This window comes from Cervus elaphus, chromosome 5 (assembly GCF_910594005.1).
Source record: "Cervus elaphus chromosome 5, mCerEla1.1, whole genome shotgun sequence".
In the NCBI taxonomy this organism is placed as follows: domain Eukaryota; kingdom Metazoa; phylum Chordata; class Mammalia; order Artiodactyla; family Cervidae; genus Cervus; species Cervus elaphus.
The window spans coordinates 83,288,073-83,306,654 of NC_057819.1; the positions used below are offsets into that span (position 1 = coordinate 83,288,073).

The 18,582-nt window shown below is 47.1% G+C and overlaps 1 protein-coding gene across 3 annotated transcripts in view; it reads left to right on the forward strand.

The window, feature by feature from the left end:
• Positions 1–18,582, forward strand: part of YPEL2 (yippee like 2) — an 85,531-nt gene that overhangs the window by 13,251 nt on the left and 53,698 nt on the right. Inside the window, exon 2 of one of the 3 annotated variants that reach the window (XM_043902836.1) lies at positions 9,218–9,531. In XM_043902836.1, the coding sequence (XP_043758771.1) occupies positions 9,415–9,531 (117 nt within the window). In that variant the 5' untranslated portion in view covers positions 9,218–9,414. Of the gene's footprint in view, positions 1–9,217; positions 9,532–12,287; positions 15,495–18,582 lie in introns of those variants that run through there. The other 2 variants (XM_043902838.1, XM_043902837.1) reach the window with 2 other exon arrangements.

Genomic DNA, 18,582 nt, shown 5'->3' on the forward strand with positions numbered 1-18,582 from the left:
GAGTCAGGGGGACCAGTTTAGGAAGTTCAGAATGAGAGAGAGGACCTGGCTCCCAAAGCTGCCAGCTGTGACTGAGGATGATGGTGGGAGGGTGGGTTGTCAAGGCAGTAGCTGTGTAGGGGACAGGCTGGGGTGTGTGTGTGTGTGTGTGTGTGTGTGTGTGTGTGTGTGACATAGAAGGGAGAGAGAATAAAGGGAGTTTCCTGCCTGGGCAGCTGGGCCTCCAGGAGGAGGGAACAGAAGAGGAGGAAAGGGGATGAGAGCCAGGGGGAGGGGGAGAGATGGTGCTGGCTTTGGGAATTCTAAGTGCTTTCCTAGGAGCCAGAAAGGGGTCCCCCTGTAGAGAGGAATCCATGGACTTCCCTGGTGGTCCAGTGGCTAAGACTCCACGCTTCCCATGCAGGGGGCCTGGGTTCGATCCCTGGTCAGGGAACTAGATCCCATAACTAAGACCCAGTGCAGCCAAATAAAAAATAAATATTAAAGAAAGAAAGAAAGGAATCCAGAGAGGTATTTAGAAGACTTGAGTGTGGATGAGAATGCTGGAGATGTAGGGGGTGGGGGGGAGGGCAAGCAGGCATCTGGTGGAAGCTCCTCCAAGGAGGAGGAGGATGGAAGAGCTGCCTGGGAGACTGAGGCTCCATCAGAGGCCGAGGAACCCAGAGAGGCAAGAGGAGGCCCATAAGGGAGAGTTTCAGGGGAAAAAACAGCCCAGGGAGAGAGCTGAATGCAGCACCCGGGCCAAATAAGTGCTAGCATTCAAAAGTATTAGTGTTTGGACTTGGCATGTTGGAGGCTGCCCATATTTTTGTTACTCAAAAGCCTGGTTGTGATAAATGATATTCGTGGAGCGCTGCCAGAAGGCTGTGCAGCTCTCCCGTTCCTCTGGAGAGCCGATATCGCTGGATCCAGCCAGACCATCCGAAAGCCACGTTCTTGGGCCGCCCTCATTTGACCCCATGTAGAATCCCAGTTACTGAATCGTCAGTATTCCTCGCGCTGTCCATTTTCGCGGAGGGGCCTCTGAGAAAGTCTTGTAAGAGAATCCCGTGGCGGGAAGGGCTGACGCACTGGGGCTCCGTCCGCTGGCTTGCTCACTGTCTCCTGCAACCACCCAGAGGAGAAATGTCTCTCAGAGAATCTGTGTCCTGAGCAGCCAAGATGCTTTCATTTCACAGGAAATACAAAACGTCTAACGGCTGGTATTTTCTTTTCCTGCCTTGGTTCTTGGGGAGCTCAAAGCCAAATTTGCAGTTGAAATTCAGAAAATCTTTAGTAATTTAATAGCATGCATTTGTGTCCTAACTCTCTTTTTGTTCTTTAATTCTTCCTACCCTAATTTCTTAATCTATTTTAATAGTGTTGTATGATTTGTGCTTTTGTAAAGCCCCCTTAAATCCTTTTTGGATCTTGGTGTTATATAAGAAAAAGAAGGAAGCCATCAGTGAACTTAAGCCAAATGTGCTTGGTAATGAATCTTCAGACAGGTTGTATTTGGTTAGAATTGTAGAAACAACCCAAAGTAATATCTGATCTCTTCCTAGCCAGCTAGCAACAGCTATTTGTATGTAATGACTAGTAAATTACTTGCAAGTTTCAGAATATTCAAGAGGAAGTGCCTCTTCTCTATGCAGATGTTCTAACAGATGTAAACCTCACATGGGGGCCTCCCAGGCAGAGTGCTGAACTAAGGGCCATGTGGAAATATATTGTTTTGCTAACAGATGTTGCAAAGCACTGTCCAGCCAGTGGACTCTGCGAGGCTGGGATGTTTCTGTGACCTCGCAAAACAGAAGGTTGGTGGGTGGGCACTTTACTCTGGGGCAGGGTTCAGCTGGCAGAGACATCACATGAAATCAGGTTTTTAAGAGCTGAAGGAATCCTAGAGATCATGTTGGATTATCATCTGAAAGATAATCCCCCTGAAATTAAGACTAGACCCTGTATCCAACATAGAGATGAATGGTTGGTTTTGTTTATGAAAGAGTGGTTTCCTGAATATCCAAATGGTTTTTTTTTTTTTTTTCCATTAACTAGATGGATTTAAAGTACCACCTGAGTTCAGAGGTATAAAGTGGTTAACCATGAAGTGATAGCATTGTTTTTCCCACGTGCCTTGCACATCAGCTTGAGGCAGTTTTAATACAGAGTTTCAATAAGGTTTTCAGTAGCGGCCCCCTCCTGGGATTAGTAGAGTCAATGCAGACTGCAGAGGTACCTTCCATTGCACGAAGTGATGGAGTGGTCTGTTGTTCACAGTGACACTGCAGTAATGTCAGATCCCCAGCTAAGCCACCAGAACCTGCTTAAACCACAGTATACCTTTAAGTGGATTAATTTAGGCCTAACCCTCTAACCACCATGAGTCAACCTGGCAGACAGGAGCACCACTTATTCAGGTCTTGTGAACAGGAAGGGTTCCCGTGTTTTCTTCTCTCTTGCTGGTGAGGATGATCGCAGCTAATCAAGGTTATGGAGTACCAGCCACATGCCAGGTGCTCTGCTGAATGCTTCACTTGCATTATGTCATCTGATGCTTTTGTCTCCTCCACGAGGTAGGCACTGCTAGTCTCTTTCAGGCAGCTTGCCCAGTGGCGATGCAGCTAGTGAGAAGAACCAAGACAGAATCCAAGTCCCTCTCTAATCCTGTCCTCCTCACCAGGGGAAGATACCACCACCCACTTCTCTTAAGTGGCACCCTAGGGAAACTGGGTCTCCCCACTTCCTGAGCAGGATCGAGGATTCTGGTGAGATCAGGAGAAAGGGGAAGAGAGAGGAGTATCTCCTGGGATAGAGGTTTTCCACAGCCATTCTGTCTCTTCGTTTTTTTCTGTCTCTAGTCCCAGAATGGCTCACCTATCCCCTTTCCACTGCAGCCTATTTCTTGCCTCCAGTTGGGTCTTCTCTCTTTCCTCCTGGAACAAGCTCCTACCCTCCTGTTCATGCTCCTACCCTCCTGTTCTTAAAGCCAGCATGAAATCCTTCTTAGGATTCCTGAGAGTTCCTGCGGTAAGTGCGTGTGTGCTCAGCTGTGTCCGACTCTTTGCGATCCCATGGGCTGTAGCCCACTAGGCTCCTCTGTCCATGGGATTCTCCAGGCAAGAATACTGGAGTGGGTTGCCACTTCCTCCTTTAGGGCCTACAATAAGTACAAGATGGAAAAGCTGGAAAATGGTTAGGCTGTAACCTCAACAGATATATATATATATATATATGTATTTATATATAGATAGACAGCTTCTGTTGGTGGCTCAGTTGGTAAATAGTCTGCCAGCAATGCAAGAAACCTGGGTCCAGTCCCTGGGTTGGGAAGATCCCCTGGAGAAGGAGCGACTGAGCGACTTCACTTGCTTTCTTTCCTTCTTTACTATATGCCAGGTGCCTATGTAAGTACTTTATAGGTTTTAGCTTAGTTAATTCTCACAAGAGCCTTATGAGGTCATTATCAGTGTTCCTAGATTTTGATGATGAGAGCAAGGTCCAGAGAGTTAAGTTGTTCCAGGTCACACAGCTAATAAGTTATTGAACTGAGGTTTGAAATCCTCGGAGTCTGTTTCCAGAAACCCTTTTTAAAAATATTGTTGTAATTAATTACATACTGCACGATATGATATTAATTTTCAGGTGTACAACATGATGATTCAATATTTTTATACATTATGAAATGACGACCACAGTAAGACCTGTCACCATACAAAGTTATTACCGTATTGTTGACTGAATTCCCTGTGTGTACATTTCATCCTCATGACTCATTTATTTTATCGCTGGAAGTTTGTATCTCACCTGTCTTATTTGTCCCCCCACACCTCTCCTCTCTGGCAGCCACCAGTTTGTTCTCTGTATCTGTGACTCTGTTTCTGTTTTATTATGTTGGTTCGTTTGCTTTGTTTTTAGATATATAAGTAAAATCATATGGTATTTGTTTTTCTCTGTCTGACTTATTTTACCTTGCACAGTACCCTCCACATGCAACCATGTAGCTGCAAATGGCAAGATTTCATTCATTTCTATGACTGAGTAATATTCCATTGTGTGTGTATATGAATAAATATATATATATAGTATATATACCACATCTTTATTCATCCATCAATGAACACATGTTGCTTCAATATCTTGGCTATTGTAAATGGTGTTGCAGTGGACATAGGGGTATGTACATCTTTTTGAATTAAATGTTTTAGGTTTTTTTTTCAGTTAAATATTCAGAATCCATCTGTTCACCCACTGCCTCGTGTTGCCTTTCTGAAGGACATGAGAGTGATGAGATTAAATACATACATGCTTTTTAAATACATGACACTGGCTGAATGCAGAAGGTGGGCTTAAGGGGGAAGGAGACTCAGCCCTGCTAGGGCTGTGTGCATCAGAGATGCTATGTTCCTGGCAGTGCTTTAGGCCCTTTGCGAGCATGGCCATGAGGGAAGTGACCCCCTAGGGGAAGGAACATTGCTGCAGATCCTCCAGTGCACTCACCACCTTGAGAAGAGAATTCTAGGTTTAGAGAAATGTCATCCCAGTGATCGCAAAGGTACCATCTACCTTGCTTGAAAACAAGCTAGACAATCCTAATGAAGCAGCAGGAAAACCATGTCTGTCTCTGAACTCTCTGGCCTCCTTTTCCTTTTTCTTCTTTTTTTTTTTTTGAAGCAGCAGCATCTTTTTTTTTTTAAATTCATCGACCACTAAAAATAGCAATTGCTACAATTTTGGTGTTTTGTGTGCCAGTACTGTGCGTGTACTTATATCCTCTCATTTGATCCTCCTCACCCTGAGTATGTCAGTTTTATTAGAATTGGGGGAGCGGGGGGTAAGAGGAGTTGAATAACTTGCCAAAGTCACTCAGCTACAGTGGAGCAGAACCAGTCTCTCTTTTTAGTTTACCATTTTCATGATTTTATTTTTATTTTATTAAATTTATTTTTTTTTTGGCCAGCCCGTGGGATCTTAGTTCCCCGACCAGGGATCGAACCCACACCCACTTCATTGGAAGCGTGGCGTCTTAACCACTGGACCACCAGGGCAGTCCCCTACCACCGGTTTCTGACTCCAGAGCCCACTTCTTTTCCAGGCAGTCTTTGCCCGCCCTCCTCCAGAACAACACCCCACAACAGCACGGAGGCACACCTCGGGGTGGTCCTGGCCTGTGGCTTGAGGGGGGGGGGTCACTTCCCTCGGCGAGTTGCGCCCTCCCCGTTTCTGGGGCTCTGTGAGATCGGATGCAGCTTTGCTCGCTGTCACTTATCCAGTGCCTTCATGACTTATCTGAGGGCTCGGTACCTCCCTGCCCTCCATCCTAGGGACACGCAGAAGGTTCTGTTTTGAGTTCCACCTGGGCAGTCGTGGCTTCTGGTGGAAAAGCCCAGTCCATGAGGTGGGATGTCTAGGTTCGCTGTGTGCTCCCTTTGAGTTTGGCTCTCAGCGTGGCATATCTGAGGTCTTTGTTTTTAATCATAATAGTTCACATCTTTTCTTTCCACGCCAACCAGCAGGGGCCAGCTGGAGGTGGTAGCAAATCTCCCTTTAATTTCCACTGTGATGGATTATTATTTCGCTTAAAATGGTGTTTAATTTGTACACGTGCCCTGAGGCTTTTAAATATCGAGCTCATTTGATTATTGTTGGAAATCAATTTAAACTCCACAATGTGTTCAGCAAGGTGGACTCAGGAAGCCCCATGGAGCCTGTGGCCCCACTAGCAGGTACCGCAGTCCAGAGATTAAAATGCGGTGAGTTCTGCAGCCCTGTAGCCTTAACTTCTTCCTTAGAAAAACAAAAACAAAAAGCTATTTCATCTTCCTTCCTAACAACTGACTTCTTTTTACTTCCTTTTTAAAAACTGACTGCTTTTTAAAGAAGCAGCTTTTAATATTTGACCTTAAGAGGGGAGGAGACAGTAATTGGTGATTAGTTTTCAGTCTCCAGCTCTTCACTTTTTCTCTGACTCAGCCCATTCTTTCTTCTCAGGCTCAAGGACCCCTCTCTTGATCCTCCTTCACCTTGCTTTCCACTTTCCCCCTCTTATTCCTTCTCGTCTGCCCCACAGCAGTTGAACAAGATTCATATTTCAGCAAGCCACTTTTTCTTTCTGTCTTGGGGAAGGAGTCACCTTTTGTGGGTTCCTGTCAATTCCTAGGAATGAGTGGAGACTTTGCAAGGAGAGCAAAGTAGAGCAAAGTCCAAGGCTGTTCCGGGCTTTTCTAGCACCAGGCAGCCTGCGATGTTGCTTGCATGGTCCATTTTTCTCTTCTTAAGTTCTGAGCTGGATGAATGTGCTCGTGTGTGACACATGCATGTTTAATGCAGATTATGAATGCCGATTTCTCCAAAGGTTTGTGTAAGTTTTGAGATTCACATTTGAAGCTGAGCATAACCAGAAATCCCTGCCTGTGAACTTTTTTGGGGGCTTTCCTACAGAAGAGAAGTGAAAAAAGAAATAATTCTACTCTGGGGAAATGCATAATTTAGCAGCCGTCTGCGTGTGTAAGAAAACAGACTCTGGGGCTGCTCTGTAAACCCAGACTGGCAGCCAGGACTCACTGTTTCCTCGCCTTCCCGCAAGTTTGGATAAAAGGCGGACAGGCCAGAAGCAGTGCTCCTCCTGCTCTCCTCCAGGCAGCGGGGGCCCTGGCCTTCAGGAGAGCCTGGCCCGGGGCAAGCCTCCCACCCACTTCCCCTGCCCTGTCTTTCCTGTTCCTGCCCCCTGACCTTTCACCACTTCCTTTCCTGGAAATGCTGCCATTCCTGAGAATAGCACAGGAGTATTGCAGAGTTCTAGGATCTTTCAGGAAACCCCAAGCAGGGTCCTTGGCTCTTTCTACCACCTGCAACACTTCAATACCCAACAGCCTTGGTCTACCGCGGGCTTTGGTTTGGACCACTCACCTTAGCGTTTGCAGAGTAAGCTTAGGGTGAGATGCGGGGGCTCTGATCCAAGGGGTCGTGTTGTCTCCTGTTGTGTCTCCTATCTCCTGCTATGGCCAGGCCTCAGGCTGAGGCAAAGCTGAGCAGGTGAATTCTGACCCCCATCCCTGCACGTGTGCTGAGTCGCTTCAGTCGTGTCTGACTCTTTGCGACCCCATGGACTACAGCCTGCCAGGCTCCTCGGTCCATGGGGTTCTCCAGGCAAGAATACTGGAGTGGGTTGCTGGGCCCTCCTCCAGGGGATCTTCCTGATGATGGAATCGAACCTTCATCTCTTACATCTCCTATGTTGACAGGCAGGTTTTCTTTTCTTTCTTTTTTTTTTTTTTACCACTGATGCCACCTGGGAAGCCCCTCTTAACCCTTCCCATATTCTTCAAGTATTTCTATGATGCTCAGTTTAATCTGATTACTCTTTAAAAAAAAAAAAAAAATTTATTTGGCTGTGCCGGGTCTTAGCACATGGGTTCTTTTTAGTTGTGGCATGTAGGATCTAGTTCCCTGACCAGGGATTGAACCCAGGTGCCCTGCATTGGGAGCGTGAAGTCTCAGCCACTGGCCCGCCAGGGAGGTCCCCGATTTCTCCTCTTTAAAATTAGCGGTAGAGAATCTAGCAGCCAAGACACTGTGCCTGGGCCCCTCTAGGTCTGAAGCCCTATAGCAGTTGGACATTTCAGGTGACCAGTTGGTCACTCTGGATGTGGTGCTTCCTTGACTCAGCTCTCAAGGGACATGCGGGGTGAGAGATGATGACCACTGCTGTCCTTGAGCCTAGTGCTGGCCAGGGGTGTTAGCCACTCAGGAAGCTATAGAGTGCCCCAGGGGCACAGTGGCCTTCAGTGGCGCAGCAGTGGGAAGGATGCCAGGGAGGAGGGCGGCTTTCGTGCTGAAGATTTGGTTCCAGTTGAGGTCTAGAGGGAAAAGACTGTGATTGGCGGGCTTTGTCCGAACATCCAGATGGATCCCAGGCATAATGCGGCAAGGAAGATCTGATTTTGTTTGTCTTCCTCCCCCGTCTCTCTAAATAATTTTATCTTCAAAGCATGACGCAGGCGTTAATTAACACTCTGGCTCTCCTGGGAGGTAGGCAAGTGGGAACACCACCCCCGTTAGTGAAGAGTGAAGCCCAGGGAATAGGTAGATCCAGAAGCCTTAGGTGTGTGAGCCGCAGAGAAGCAGAATGGGTTTCAGCCCTTGGGGTTTTGCCCTCAGACCTTTAACTGGACATAACCCGGGAGCCACCCCTCCGTGTCCTTATTCTCCATGGGAATCACAAAGCTGAGGCTGTGGTAGGAGAAATACTTGGTACTGTAGGGTGAGTAATGGAAAGTTTGAGTGTTGAAGAGAAATTCTGATCAGACTCACTGTTATTGTGAATTTGAAATGCAGGAGTCTGATTCTGCCATTAGTTGCCTTCATTTTACTTGCTTAAAAACAAATGCGCTGAGCATCTCCTTCTGGACAAGGTATTACAAAGAGAATCATTTCTCAAAAGGACTGCCTGGCCATGAGGGATCCTCTTGGTTGGGAACTTGATCCTTTGTATCCTGTGTTTTGTTTATACGCACAAGGGACCATGGGGTTTGTTGCCTCTTCAGATGGTGGTAACTTCAACTACTGGAGGACTCCTGGCATTTGGAGATGAATACACATCTATCTGTGAATTGTTGACTGTAGGAAAGTCATTCATCTTGGCTGGATCAGGAGAATGGGACCCCCAAGGGTCCTCTCCCTGTGCTGTAAGTGGCATATCTTTAAGCCTGGCCTTTTCTGTAGCTGTGAGTTTTCCCTCGTAGCTCAGCAGCAAAAAATTTGCCTGCAATGCAGGAAATGCAAGTTTGATCCCTGAGTCGGGAAGATCCCCTGGAGAAAGGAAATGACAACCCACTCTAGTGTTCTTGCCTGGGAAATTCCATGGACAGAGGATCCCGGTGGGCTACAGTCCATGGAGTTGCAAAAGAGTCAGACGCAACTTAGTGGCTAAACAACCACCACATCTAGGAAACTTCCCAGGAGTGGTGATCATGCCAGTTTGCTGGACGTTGGTAGAATAACTCCTGAGAGCCCCCAGTCGGCTCTAAATCTCCAGCTCTAGAACTGCAGCAACCGTGGGATCTCCACTGGTTTCTTTCTTACTCGTTGGGCATCTTGGCACAGCGCAGGAACGCAGAAGGGGGATCTTTTTGTGCTGTAAATGCTGCCCTCTCTCGGGTGGCAGTTGGACTCGGCTGGCTTTACAGGAAGCCCAGCTCCATCTAGCTAATGATATTCGCTTATCTTGGCCCTGCAGGCTGCTGAGAACCAGCCCGAGACCTCTGCTTGAGGGTCCTTCCTCTGAAGACATCACCAGTGTGTGGAGCCTGCCGCACACCCACCCCCCGCCAAACCACGGCCTTTACCTGCGTCTTTCGGTGTTTCCCGTGCGACCCGTCCTGTGGGAGTGCCTCGTGGGCCACCCCAGAGTTCACCCCCCGCTCAGCAGCGCCAATGGTGAAGATGACCAGATCCAAGACTTTCCAGGCTTATCTGCCTTCTTGCCACCGGACCTACAGCTGCATTCACTGCAGAGCCCACTTGGCCAATCACGATGAACTTATTTCCAAGGTACATGTTCGCTGCAGGCCCTCCTTGCCGACCTCGGGGGAGGGCGCTTCTGGGTTCGCAGACATGGACAAGCTCTCCCAAAGGGCCCGGGACGTTTGTATTCCTCCTTCTGTCCAGGGAGGGCGGATCTGCATGGCTGTCTCACTCAAAACTAAGAAAGAACTCGGAGTTGGGGGGGATACAGTACTAGTTTAATCTGTAATTTTGGAAAGTGGGTGTCATCCCTGTTGACATCCCCAGGTTGTGGGGAGAGGGGCCAAGGAGTGATTGGAGCCTTGCAGCCAACTGGCCTGGCCTGGGTTGGCAGATGAACTCAACGTGGGGGCTGCCCGCCTGGAAAGGACTTCTGAGAAAGGTGGTAGGCAGGAGAGAGAAAGGTAGAGCAGTTAATGGCCGAAATGAGAGGGAATATTGCTTTTTAAGCTCCCGGGGACGGTTACCGGATGGTTTAGTTACTAAAGTGGGTGACCTTTGGGTGAGTCACAAGTGGCTTGGTGAAAGTTGACCCACTGGCTTGTGGGTCCCTTCAGGGCTTCTACGTGAGGTAACATGGCATGACATTTGATCACAATCAGAAGAAAGACAGGAACCCTGTTTTCCCTGAGGAGCCTTGGCAACTGCTCCCTAAAGCTGGGGTGAGGGATTATTATTCATAACAAACACTAAGTGCCCCAGTGGGAGTCCAGACCCCGGCTCCTGCAAGCAGCGTTCTCAGGGCTGCTCCCTTCCTTCTGGCTCTGAGTTCCCAAGGGAGGAGAAACAGCTTTGCTAGGCTGCATGAAAAGGAAGAAGAGCTCAGGGGGGACTTGTGCCTTTATAGGTGACCCGTGGGAGCTGGCTCCGAAGGACCCCGGAGCCAGTGCTCTGTGGCAACCTGGACGGGTGGGGTGCGCAGGGAGCGGGGAGGGGACATACCTGTCCCTGATGCTCGTGCATGTTGATGTGTGGCAAAAATCATCACAATTTTGTAAAGTAGTTATCCTCTAATTAAAAACAAAAAAAAAGCATTCTTTGGGAATGGCTACCCACTCCAGAACTCTTGCCTGAAGAATTCCATGGACGGAGGAGCCTGGCGGGCTATAGTCCATGGAGTCGCAGAGAGTCGGACACGACTGAGCAACGAACACTTTCACTTTCACACTTGAAGAATGTAGACTTCATATCGTTGAAGTGAAAAAAAAAAGAAAAGAAACTTTTATGCTAACTCAGACTAAGTTAAAAAAAAACAACCCAGTGTTCTTGATCTGTTTACAAGAGGTGCTAGAAAAGATGGCGCCCGCTCCCCGCCTCTGGCTCAGTGAGCCGCCGCCGGAGGGAGGAAGGGCCGGCCGTCACAGAGAGTGCCGTCCAGCTGGCCGGGCTGACAGGAAGCGGGGGAGCCGCGCCAACAGCCTCGTCTGGTGGCGGCGACCCACGAATCAGGGCTGCGGCTGGGTCGGCTCCTCCTAGGCCCCTCCCAGGCTCTGGGATCACCCCAGACCTGGAACCCCGACTGGCCCTTCTCTAGGTCTCTGCTGCTCACTCTCCTCGGCGCCGTTCATGTTCCGGCCAGCCTATAGCTTCCTCCCCTGTCAGCCAGACTCATCTTGTCTCAGATTGCTCTTGGATCTTTTGGGAACCCCCTGAGTCTGGAGGTTTGGATGTGGGGAGGCTGTATCAGTGAGAGGAGAGAGGTGGTCAGTCCTTTTTGCTTTGGAAGGGGGCCTGCAGGCTTGGAGGGGAAAAAACATGTGAGTTGTCCTGTTCCTGGAAGTCTCCAGAGAAAGCGGAAGCCAAGATGTCTTTTTAACTTGAGGGAGAGGTGCTGTGTGTCCTAAGAAATGGAGGTAACCGTAAACTGTGTGTAGGTACCTTCCGAGTACAGAGGACTGCTGCCTAACACTGTATAAATAGTACCTCACTCATTCCCTCCTAAGATGCCTTTGAGGTAGGTGATGCTAGTCATATATTATATGGAGGGAGAAGTTGAGATGCATAAAAGTTGTCCAAGAACTCAAGTCTTGAGTTCTCAAAGAAGAGAGGGCAATGACTTTGAGCGTGTTCGGGAAGAATTTCTGGAAGAAATTTGCGCTGGGCCTTGTTAAGGTGAGCAGAAGGAAGTATGTGGGGGTGGTATTGGCCATCAGAGTGATGTCCTACTTCTGTGGCCTGGTGCACATGGCCTTAGATGATCTGGCAGAGCCTAGCTTTAGAGTTAGGGTACCTTGCTTAATGTTCTAGTTCAATTCAGTTGCTTAGTCATGTCCGACTCTTTGCAACCCCACGGACTGCAGCACGCCAGGCCTCCCTGTCCATCACCAACTCCCGGAGTTTACTCAAACTCATGTCCATAAAGTCAGTGATGCCATCCAACCGTCTCATCCTCTATCGTCCCCTTCTCCCGCCTTCAATCTTTCCCAGCATCAGGGTCTTTACCAAGGAGTCAGTTCTTCGCATCAGGTGGTCAAAGTATTGGAGTTTCAGCTTCAGCATCAGTCCTTCCAATGAATATTCAGGACTGATTTCCTTTAGGATGGACTGGTTGGATCTCCTTGCCGTCCAAGGGACTCTCAAGAGTCTTCTCCAACACCACAGTTCAAAAGCATCAATTCTTTGGCACTCACCTGTCTTTATAGTCCCACTCTCACATCCATACATGACCACTGGAAAAACCATAGCTTTGACTAGATGGACCTTTGTTGGCAAAGTAATGTCTCTGCCTTTTAATATGCTGTCTAGGTTGGTCATAGCTTTTCTTCCAAGAAACAAGTGTCTTTTTAATTTCATGGCTGCAGTGATTTTGGAGCCCCCAAAAATAGTCTGTCAGTTTCCATTGTTTCCCCATCCATTTGCCATGAAGTGATGGGACCAGATGCCATGATCTTAGTTTTCTGAAGGCTCAGTTTTAAGCCAAAGGGTCATTGTTGATTCCTTTCTTACTGCTGCCCCCTTTCCCCCTCCCCCTGCACCCAGTCCCCATATCCAATCCACAGGTAAGTCCTGTTAGCTCTGCCCTCAAAAAAGATATTTCAAATCTGGCCCATTTTCGCTATCTTCCCTTGTCTGGACTCCAGCAATGAGCTCTTTTTAACTGGCTTCCTTACTTTCACTCATGCATCTTACAGCACATTTCCGAGAAGAGCCACAAGGATCTTTTCAAAGTGTAAAGATGTTGCAGGTCCTCTGCTTAAAATCCTGAAGTTAGAATAAAATTCAACCTTCAAAGCCTTACTCGCTGATGTACCTGCAGTCTTACTAACTTTTTTCATGGCCTTAGATGATCTGGCAGAGCCTAGCTTTAGAGTTAGGGTTCATTGCTTAATGTTCTAACCTCTTGGCATATCCAGCAGCATTTCCCTGGACTTGCAGATAGGGGTATCTCAGGCCTCTGTGCCTCAGCCAGGAGCATCCATTTTTCTTTTTTTGGCCATGCTGCACGCTGTTATGCGATCTTAGTTCCCCGACCAGGAATCGAACCCATAACCCCTGCATTTCTGAAGCATAGAGTTTTAATCACTGGGCTGTCATTTTTCTTTACCTCCTTCCTCTCTCCGAGGGGCTCTTACACATCCTTTTCCTCCTGGGGCCGTATCCTATGAGCTTTGTATCTTTGGGTCAGAACCTGGCTCACGTCAAGAGCTCAATAAATGATCAAATAAACAGATGGATGGCTCTTTTTGGGCCTGGGGAGAAGACAAGTGATGAGCAAAAAAAGACTTGATGTCCTCCTTCCTACACCTTTTGGGGAAGAAAGCCTCCTTCACAAGTCCAGGCCAAAGTCAGCACAGGCTTTAGTTTCATTGGCTACAATCGGTGCACAGATGGGGCGCATTGGGGCTTGATGATTTAAAGAGCTGGGTTAAATTCCTGACTGCGGGGAGAGCGAGGGAACTGTGGCTGGCATCGCACAAAGATTCCTTTATTTCATTCCACAGCCACCCCCGGCGTTAAATAATCTATAGATTTCTTATGCAAGTCCGCTTAACGGAAAGATCGTTGCCCCAGCCCCCTCCCTGGAAAACAGGCCTTTCTTTTCATTTTGTTTCTCTCTTCCATTTAAGAAAGTTCAGGGAGAGAATGTTTCTCCTGTTCTCCCCTCTTGACATAATCTCCTATGTGGTTTCAGAATCCACCCAGTGGGAGTTAGGAGCTGGGAAGCAACTAACTGGAGCAGCAGTGTAATTAAATGATACTTTGTCCTTGTAATAGAGCCTTTCATCTGGAAGCTTGACGTTCCATTGTTTGGGGTTTTGTTTTGTTTTAAGTGAGTCTGCCTTCACTATGGAGAAGGCGACACAAAGGTGCAGAGAACTAAAGCTCCGGGGCCAGCAGAGAGCTGGGAACAGAATCGGGACTTCAGGCTTCCTTCTTATCAACGTAGCTAAGCCTCCATGGAAATGTGTAGTTGTCAGGTCTTGAACAATTAGGGTCCGTTTTGATACGGTGGTAGAAAGACTCCTGCACTGGGCTTTCTGTCTTCCCAGCTCTCTCTAGATTCCTAGAGGCCTCGTTGCCTGGGATCAGCTGTCCAACCTCTGAGTCTCACTTTCTCACCAATAAAATGAGTAATATTTGCTGTGTCGATGGCTAGCAGTTAGCACTTGTTGTGTGCTTACTACGTGCCATGGCCCTAACAGCCCTAGGAGGTAGCCCTACCTTGTTTGAGTGTCGGGGGAGCAGGTTTACCTCACTGGGTTGTTATGAGACTGGATGAGATCATGGATGTGTGGGTGGTTTGCAAATCACAAAGCTCTATGCAAATATAAAGTTGTCCCTTTGCTTCTCTTGGTCTTGCTGTCCCAAAAAAAAAAAAAAAAAAGTCAAGGAGATGGGTGGACAGGATTGTTACTGCCTGACACTAAGCAAATTGACTTTATACCAAGATAGTTTTGCTTTAGAACGTGGAGCACAGGAGTTGGATTTGCAAGGCTAAGAAGAGGACAGCAAAGCTGTGTGTGTTGGCAGAAAGGTAACAGCATTTGCTCTGTAGGATGCTGGGGATGGGGGGGTGCCGGGAGGGGATGCTGCTTTTTGAATCGATGACAGAGCTATCTAGGGAATGTGCTGAGGCCTCCTACAATTGCTTTCTTAGGGGGTGTTGTGGTCTAAATGCTGAAGTGTTTGCACTCATAGGTATTTTGAGTTGGCACGAGGAATTGCTCACGCTGTTGTTTCTCACTTAATGGTGCAAGTCACAGTATAAAAATATACTTTGGTTATAAAATAATAATAGTTTACATCAGAGCAGTTGCCCACCCCCCCCCCACCCCAGTGAAAACAATCTAATGCTCACTTCAGTGGATGCTATCTATCACGGCAACCTGGATCTTCACAAAGCCTTTCCTGAAAAACTCTTTCGTCCTTCCCTCACCTCCTTCCTGCTAGTCCTTGGATAGGCTGGCAAGGAGGCCACTTAAGAACGGTGAATTGGACTAATCTACCGTGAACCCACTTGGGCACGTTGGCTTCATTCTGGGACACAGGTTGCTCTAAGCACCCTGGGTCCTTAGAGGGAAGGTGTCGGAGGCTGGTGCCTCCGTGACCAGCTGAGGTTACCCAGCCCAGTCTCCACCTCACCCCCTGCACTGCTCAGTGTGGGAGCAGCTGGGCCTCCTTGTGAGGCTGCAGCCTCATTAGGAGGCAGGTTCTTTTTGTTCCCTCTGGGGTTCCTTTGGGCTCATAGTGGTGGCCTTTGGGTTTTTCCTTCCTGCCTAGACACTAAATGCAGCATCACTGTGAGAAAAGTGGCAGGGAGGAAGGTGCTCTGAAGTCTTGTATTGACCTGGTGGCGGCTGAGAGGCCCACTTGCCCATCGCCGCTTCTCAACACAGTGTTCTACACCAGTGGCTCCCAAAAAGTCTTGTTCCCCCAACACAATGATGACTTAGAGATTGTGGACAAAAGCAGGGTACCGTCCAGTCCTGTCAACTCTACCTGTCAAGGATGTATCTGTCTTCATTCCCACCACCCGCCAGCTTGTACAGGTAATAAAACTCTCTCTCCAAAATGATAATGCAGTTATTTTTGTCCTGAAAACCTCATGTGAAAAATAAATACAGGAACAGAATTTCTAAAAAAAACAAAAAAAAAAACTACACATTTCTTTTTCTCTAAGTGCCCTGGAAAATGTTATAATAAGCATTGGGTTGTATTAGCTGTATTAGTGACCACTGTGTCACATTAAATGGCATAATTCCTAAAGAACACATGCAGTAAGACATGGGTCTTGAAGATAATTCTGTGAGCTTACCTAATTTGCAAAATATGTCAAATTGTAATTTTATTAGTTGAGCAGTTTTGGTATCCAGTGATAACAGTTATTTTTTACAAAAAAAAAAAAAAACGAATTTAGTAAAATTAGTTTTTCATTCTAGCAGGAGGGGAAAAAGGCAGATTGCATATAAACATGTAAATGTCTCATTAAAAGTGTCCGTTTTTGTTTCTAAAATCCTGGAGACCCAGGACTAGAGTGATTGATGGGTTTTAAGAAACAAAAGGTTGCGAACAATCACCAATTTGGGACCCATGCCAAATAGCGGGTGCCTTTGCTTCTTTTGCAATGTTTGCAAAACACTGTCACATGTTTGTCAGTTTCCTAAAGAGCATTTCTGAGGTGCAGTGAAGGCAGAAGTGATAAATTATGGAAGTGTTCCAACATACACCAATACCCTAGTTTAAAGACACAATCAATTTTGCTTTTGTAAAGAGAATCCATATCCAACCTAAAGCTTGTTTTGCTCAACTGTTTGATCTTTGAAAGCTCTAATCTCCTGCTAATGAAGTGTTAGTTCTTGGGGGGTGGGCGGGGGAGCGGTGTGGGGTGGGGGTGGGGTTGCAGATGAGCTGTTGACCACCCAGGAAGGGGTGACAGGTGAACCATGTCTATACAGCAAATCTCCAAACAAAGGAATGTGGTTATAGTGTTTCTTGGTGAAAAGAGATTATAGATTATAAAATATAATCTCTTACGGTATCTTCTCCCCATGGGGCAGAGATTGAATCAATTCAGGGTAAGATAAATCATAAGTTAGGCTGGTATAATTTGTATAGCATAATTGTTCAGAGTTGGGACCACCTTCCCTGGATATCAGAGGCCTCTGGTACACGTGGGTGATGGCAGTGGGGCCTGTGCGTGTAACTTGGTCATCTGTTTCATTGGCCGTGTTCTATTATTGCATGAATAGATATGTATTGTGGGGTGGTGGCGCACTGTACTAGTTGTGGGGTGTGTATGTGTGTGTGTGTGTGTGTGTGTGTGTGCGCGCGTGCGTGTATGTGCACGTGCGCACACGCTCAGTCGTGTCCTACTCTTGGACTCATGGACTATAGCCTGCCAGGCTCCTCTGTCCATGGAATTTTCCAGGCAAGAATACTGCAGTGGGTTGCCATTTCCTACTCCAGGGAGTCTTCCCAACCCAGGGACTGAACCTGCATCTCCAGCGTCTCCTGCATCGGCAGGCAGATAAGTCATCCACCCCCATTTTTTTTCCTTAGAACAATTTAACAAATTATACACGTATATTTAGAGGGCTTCCCTGGTGGCTCATAGCTCCGTTGGTAAAGAATCCACCTACAATGCAGGAGACCCTGGTTCAATTCCTGGGTCCTGAAGATCTTTAAAGTCTTTATTGACTTTTGTCTTTATTTTAATTTTATTATTTTAACTTTTATATAATTAAAGACACCTTATGTCTTTAATTTTATTCAAAAAAGTCTTTATTGAATATTGCTTCTGTTTTATATTTTATTTTTTTGGCCATGAGGCACATGGGATCTTTGCTCCCCAACCAGGGATTGAACCTGTATCCCCTGCATTGGAAGGCAAATTCTTAACCCCTGGACCACCAGAGAAGCCCCCAAACTCCTTATCGTAGGTTCCAACTTAAATCTACTAATTTATATGCAAATACTATGCCATTTTATATAAGGGACTTCAGCATCCTTGAATTTTGATCTGTGAGGTGGACCAATCCCCTTCAGATACAGTAGAATGACTGTCTTTCACTTTATGTTTATCTTAGGTGCTGTCTCTCTCGTTTGGCTGTGCCTCAAGGCTTATGGTATATTAGCTCCCTGGCCAGGGGTTGAACCTGGGCACCAGCAGTGAAAGTGCCACGTCGTAACCCCTGGACCACCAGGGAATCCCACACCTTATGTTTATCTTAAAGCATTTATCACAGTGTAATGATGCATATCTCCCAGTAGCCTGTGAACTACTCATGGAGGTGATTGTGATGTCATCTTTGTGTCTCTGGCCCCTGGCACAGCTTTTAAATACTGGCCAATTTCCAGGGAGTATCTGTGCAAATAACTTGTTAGTTCTCTCAGAGAAAGACAATAAGGGGCTCTACATCTGGGGTCTCTGGGCTGACTTCAAAGGGTCCCTGAAATTGTATGTTTAATTCTACATTTATGTATATTTTTCTAGGGAAGTTTCCATAGCTTTCATTAGATTCTCAAAGGATTCTTGATGAAAAACTCTATAGGTCTATCTTTCTAGAAACGAAAGTTCTAGGAAGACTTGGTAGGAGTGATACTGAGATGTCCCTTGAAGCAAGAACCTAGATGTGTGGAAGTGGATGGGGAGGGACTTGTAAAAGGAGCGTCATGAACAAAGAAGTGAAGGCCCGGAGTGTGTGGGGAGGGGTCATCCTTTTGGGTCACACAGTGAGGAACTGTGTGAATACGGATTGAAGCCAGGTTGTTGGGAGAAGAGAAGTTGGGACTTTATTCTGCTGGCAGTTGGGTGCCACTGAAGGCTTTTGAGCATGTAATGCCCTGACCAGAGCCTGGCTTTCAGATGGCAGATGTCACGGTGTCGTAGGTGAACTACTGAAGAAGAAACCAGACCTGAGGGAACGAGCGCATACGCGCTGCAGTGGTTGCAGGTGGTTCATGCACGTGGTGATCATCAGGTGCAGACCGTTGACCACTGCTTGGGAAAGAGCTGTAAGCATTCTAGGGCTTAGAAAAATTTGCTCTATCATTTATAGCGACGAACAAGAGGAACTGAGTTCAGGAAGTCACACTCTTTGGATGGGAGGCAGACCTGTCCTACACTCTGTGAAAATT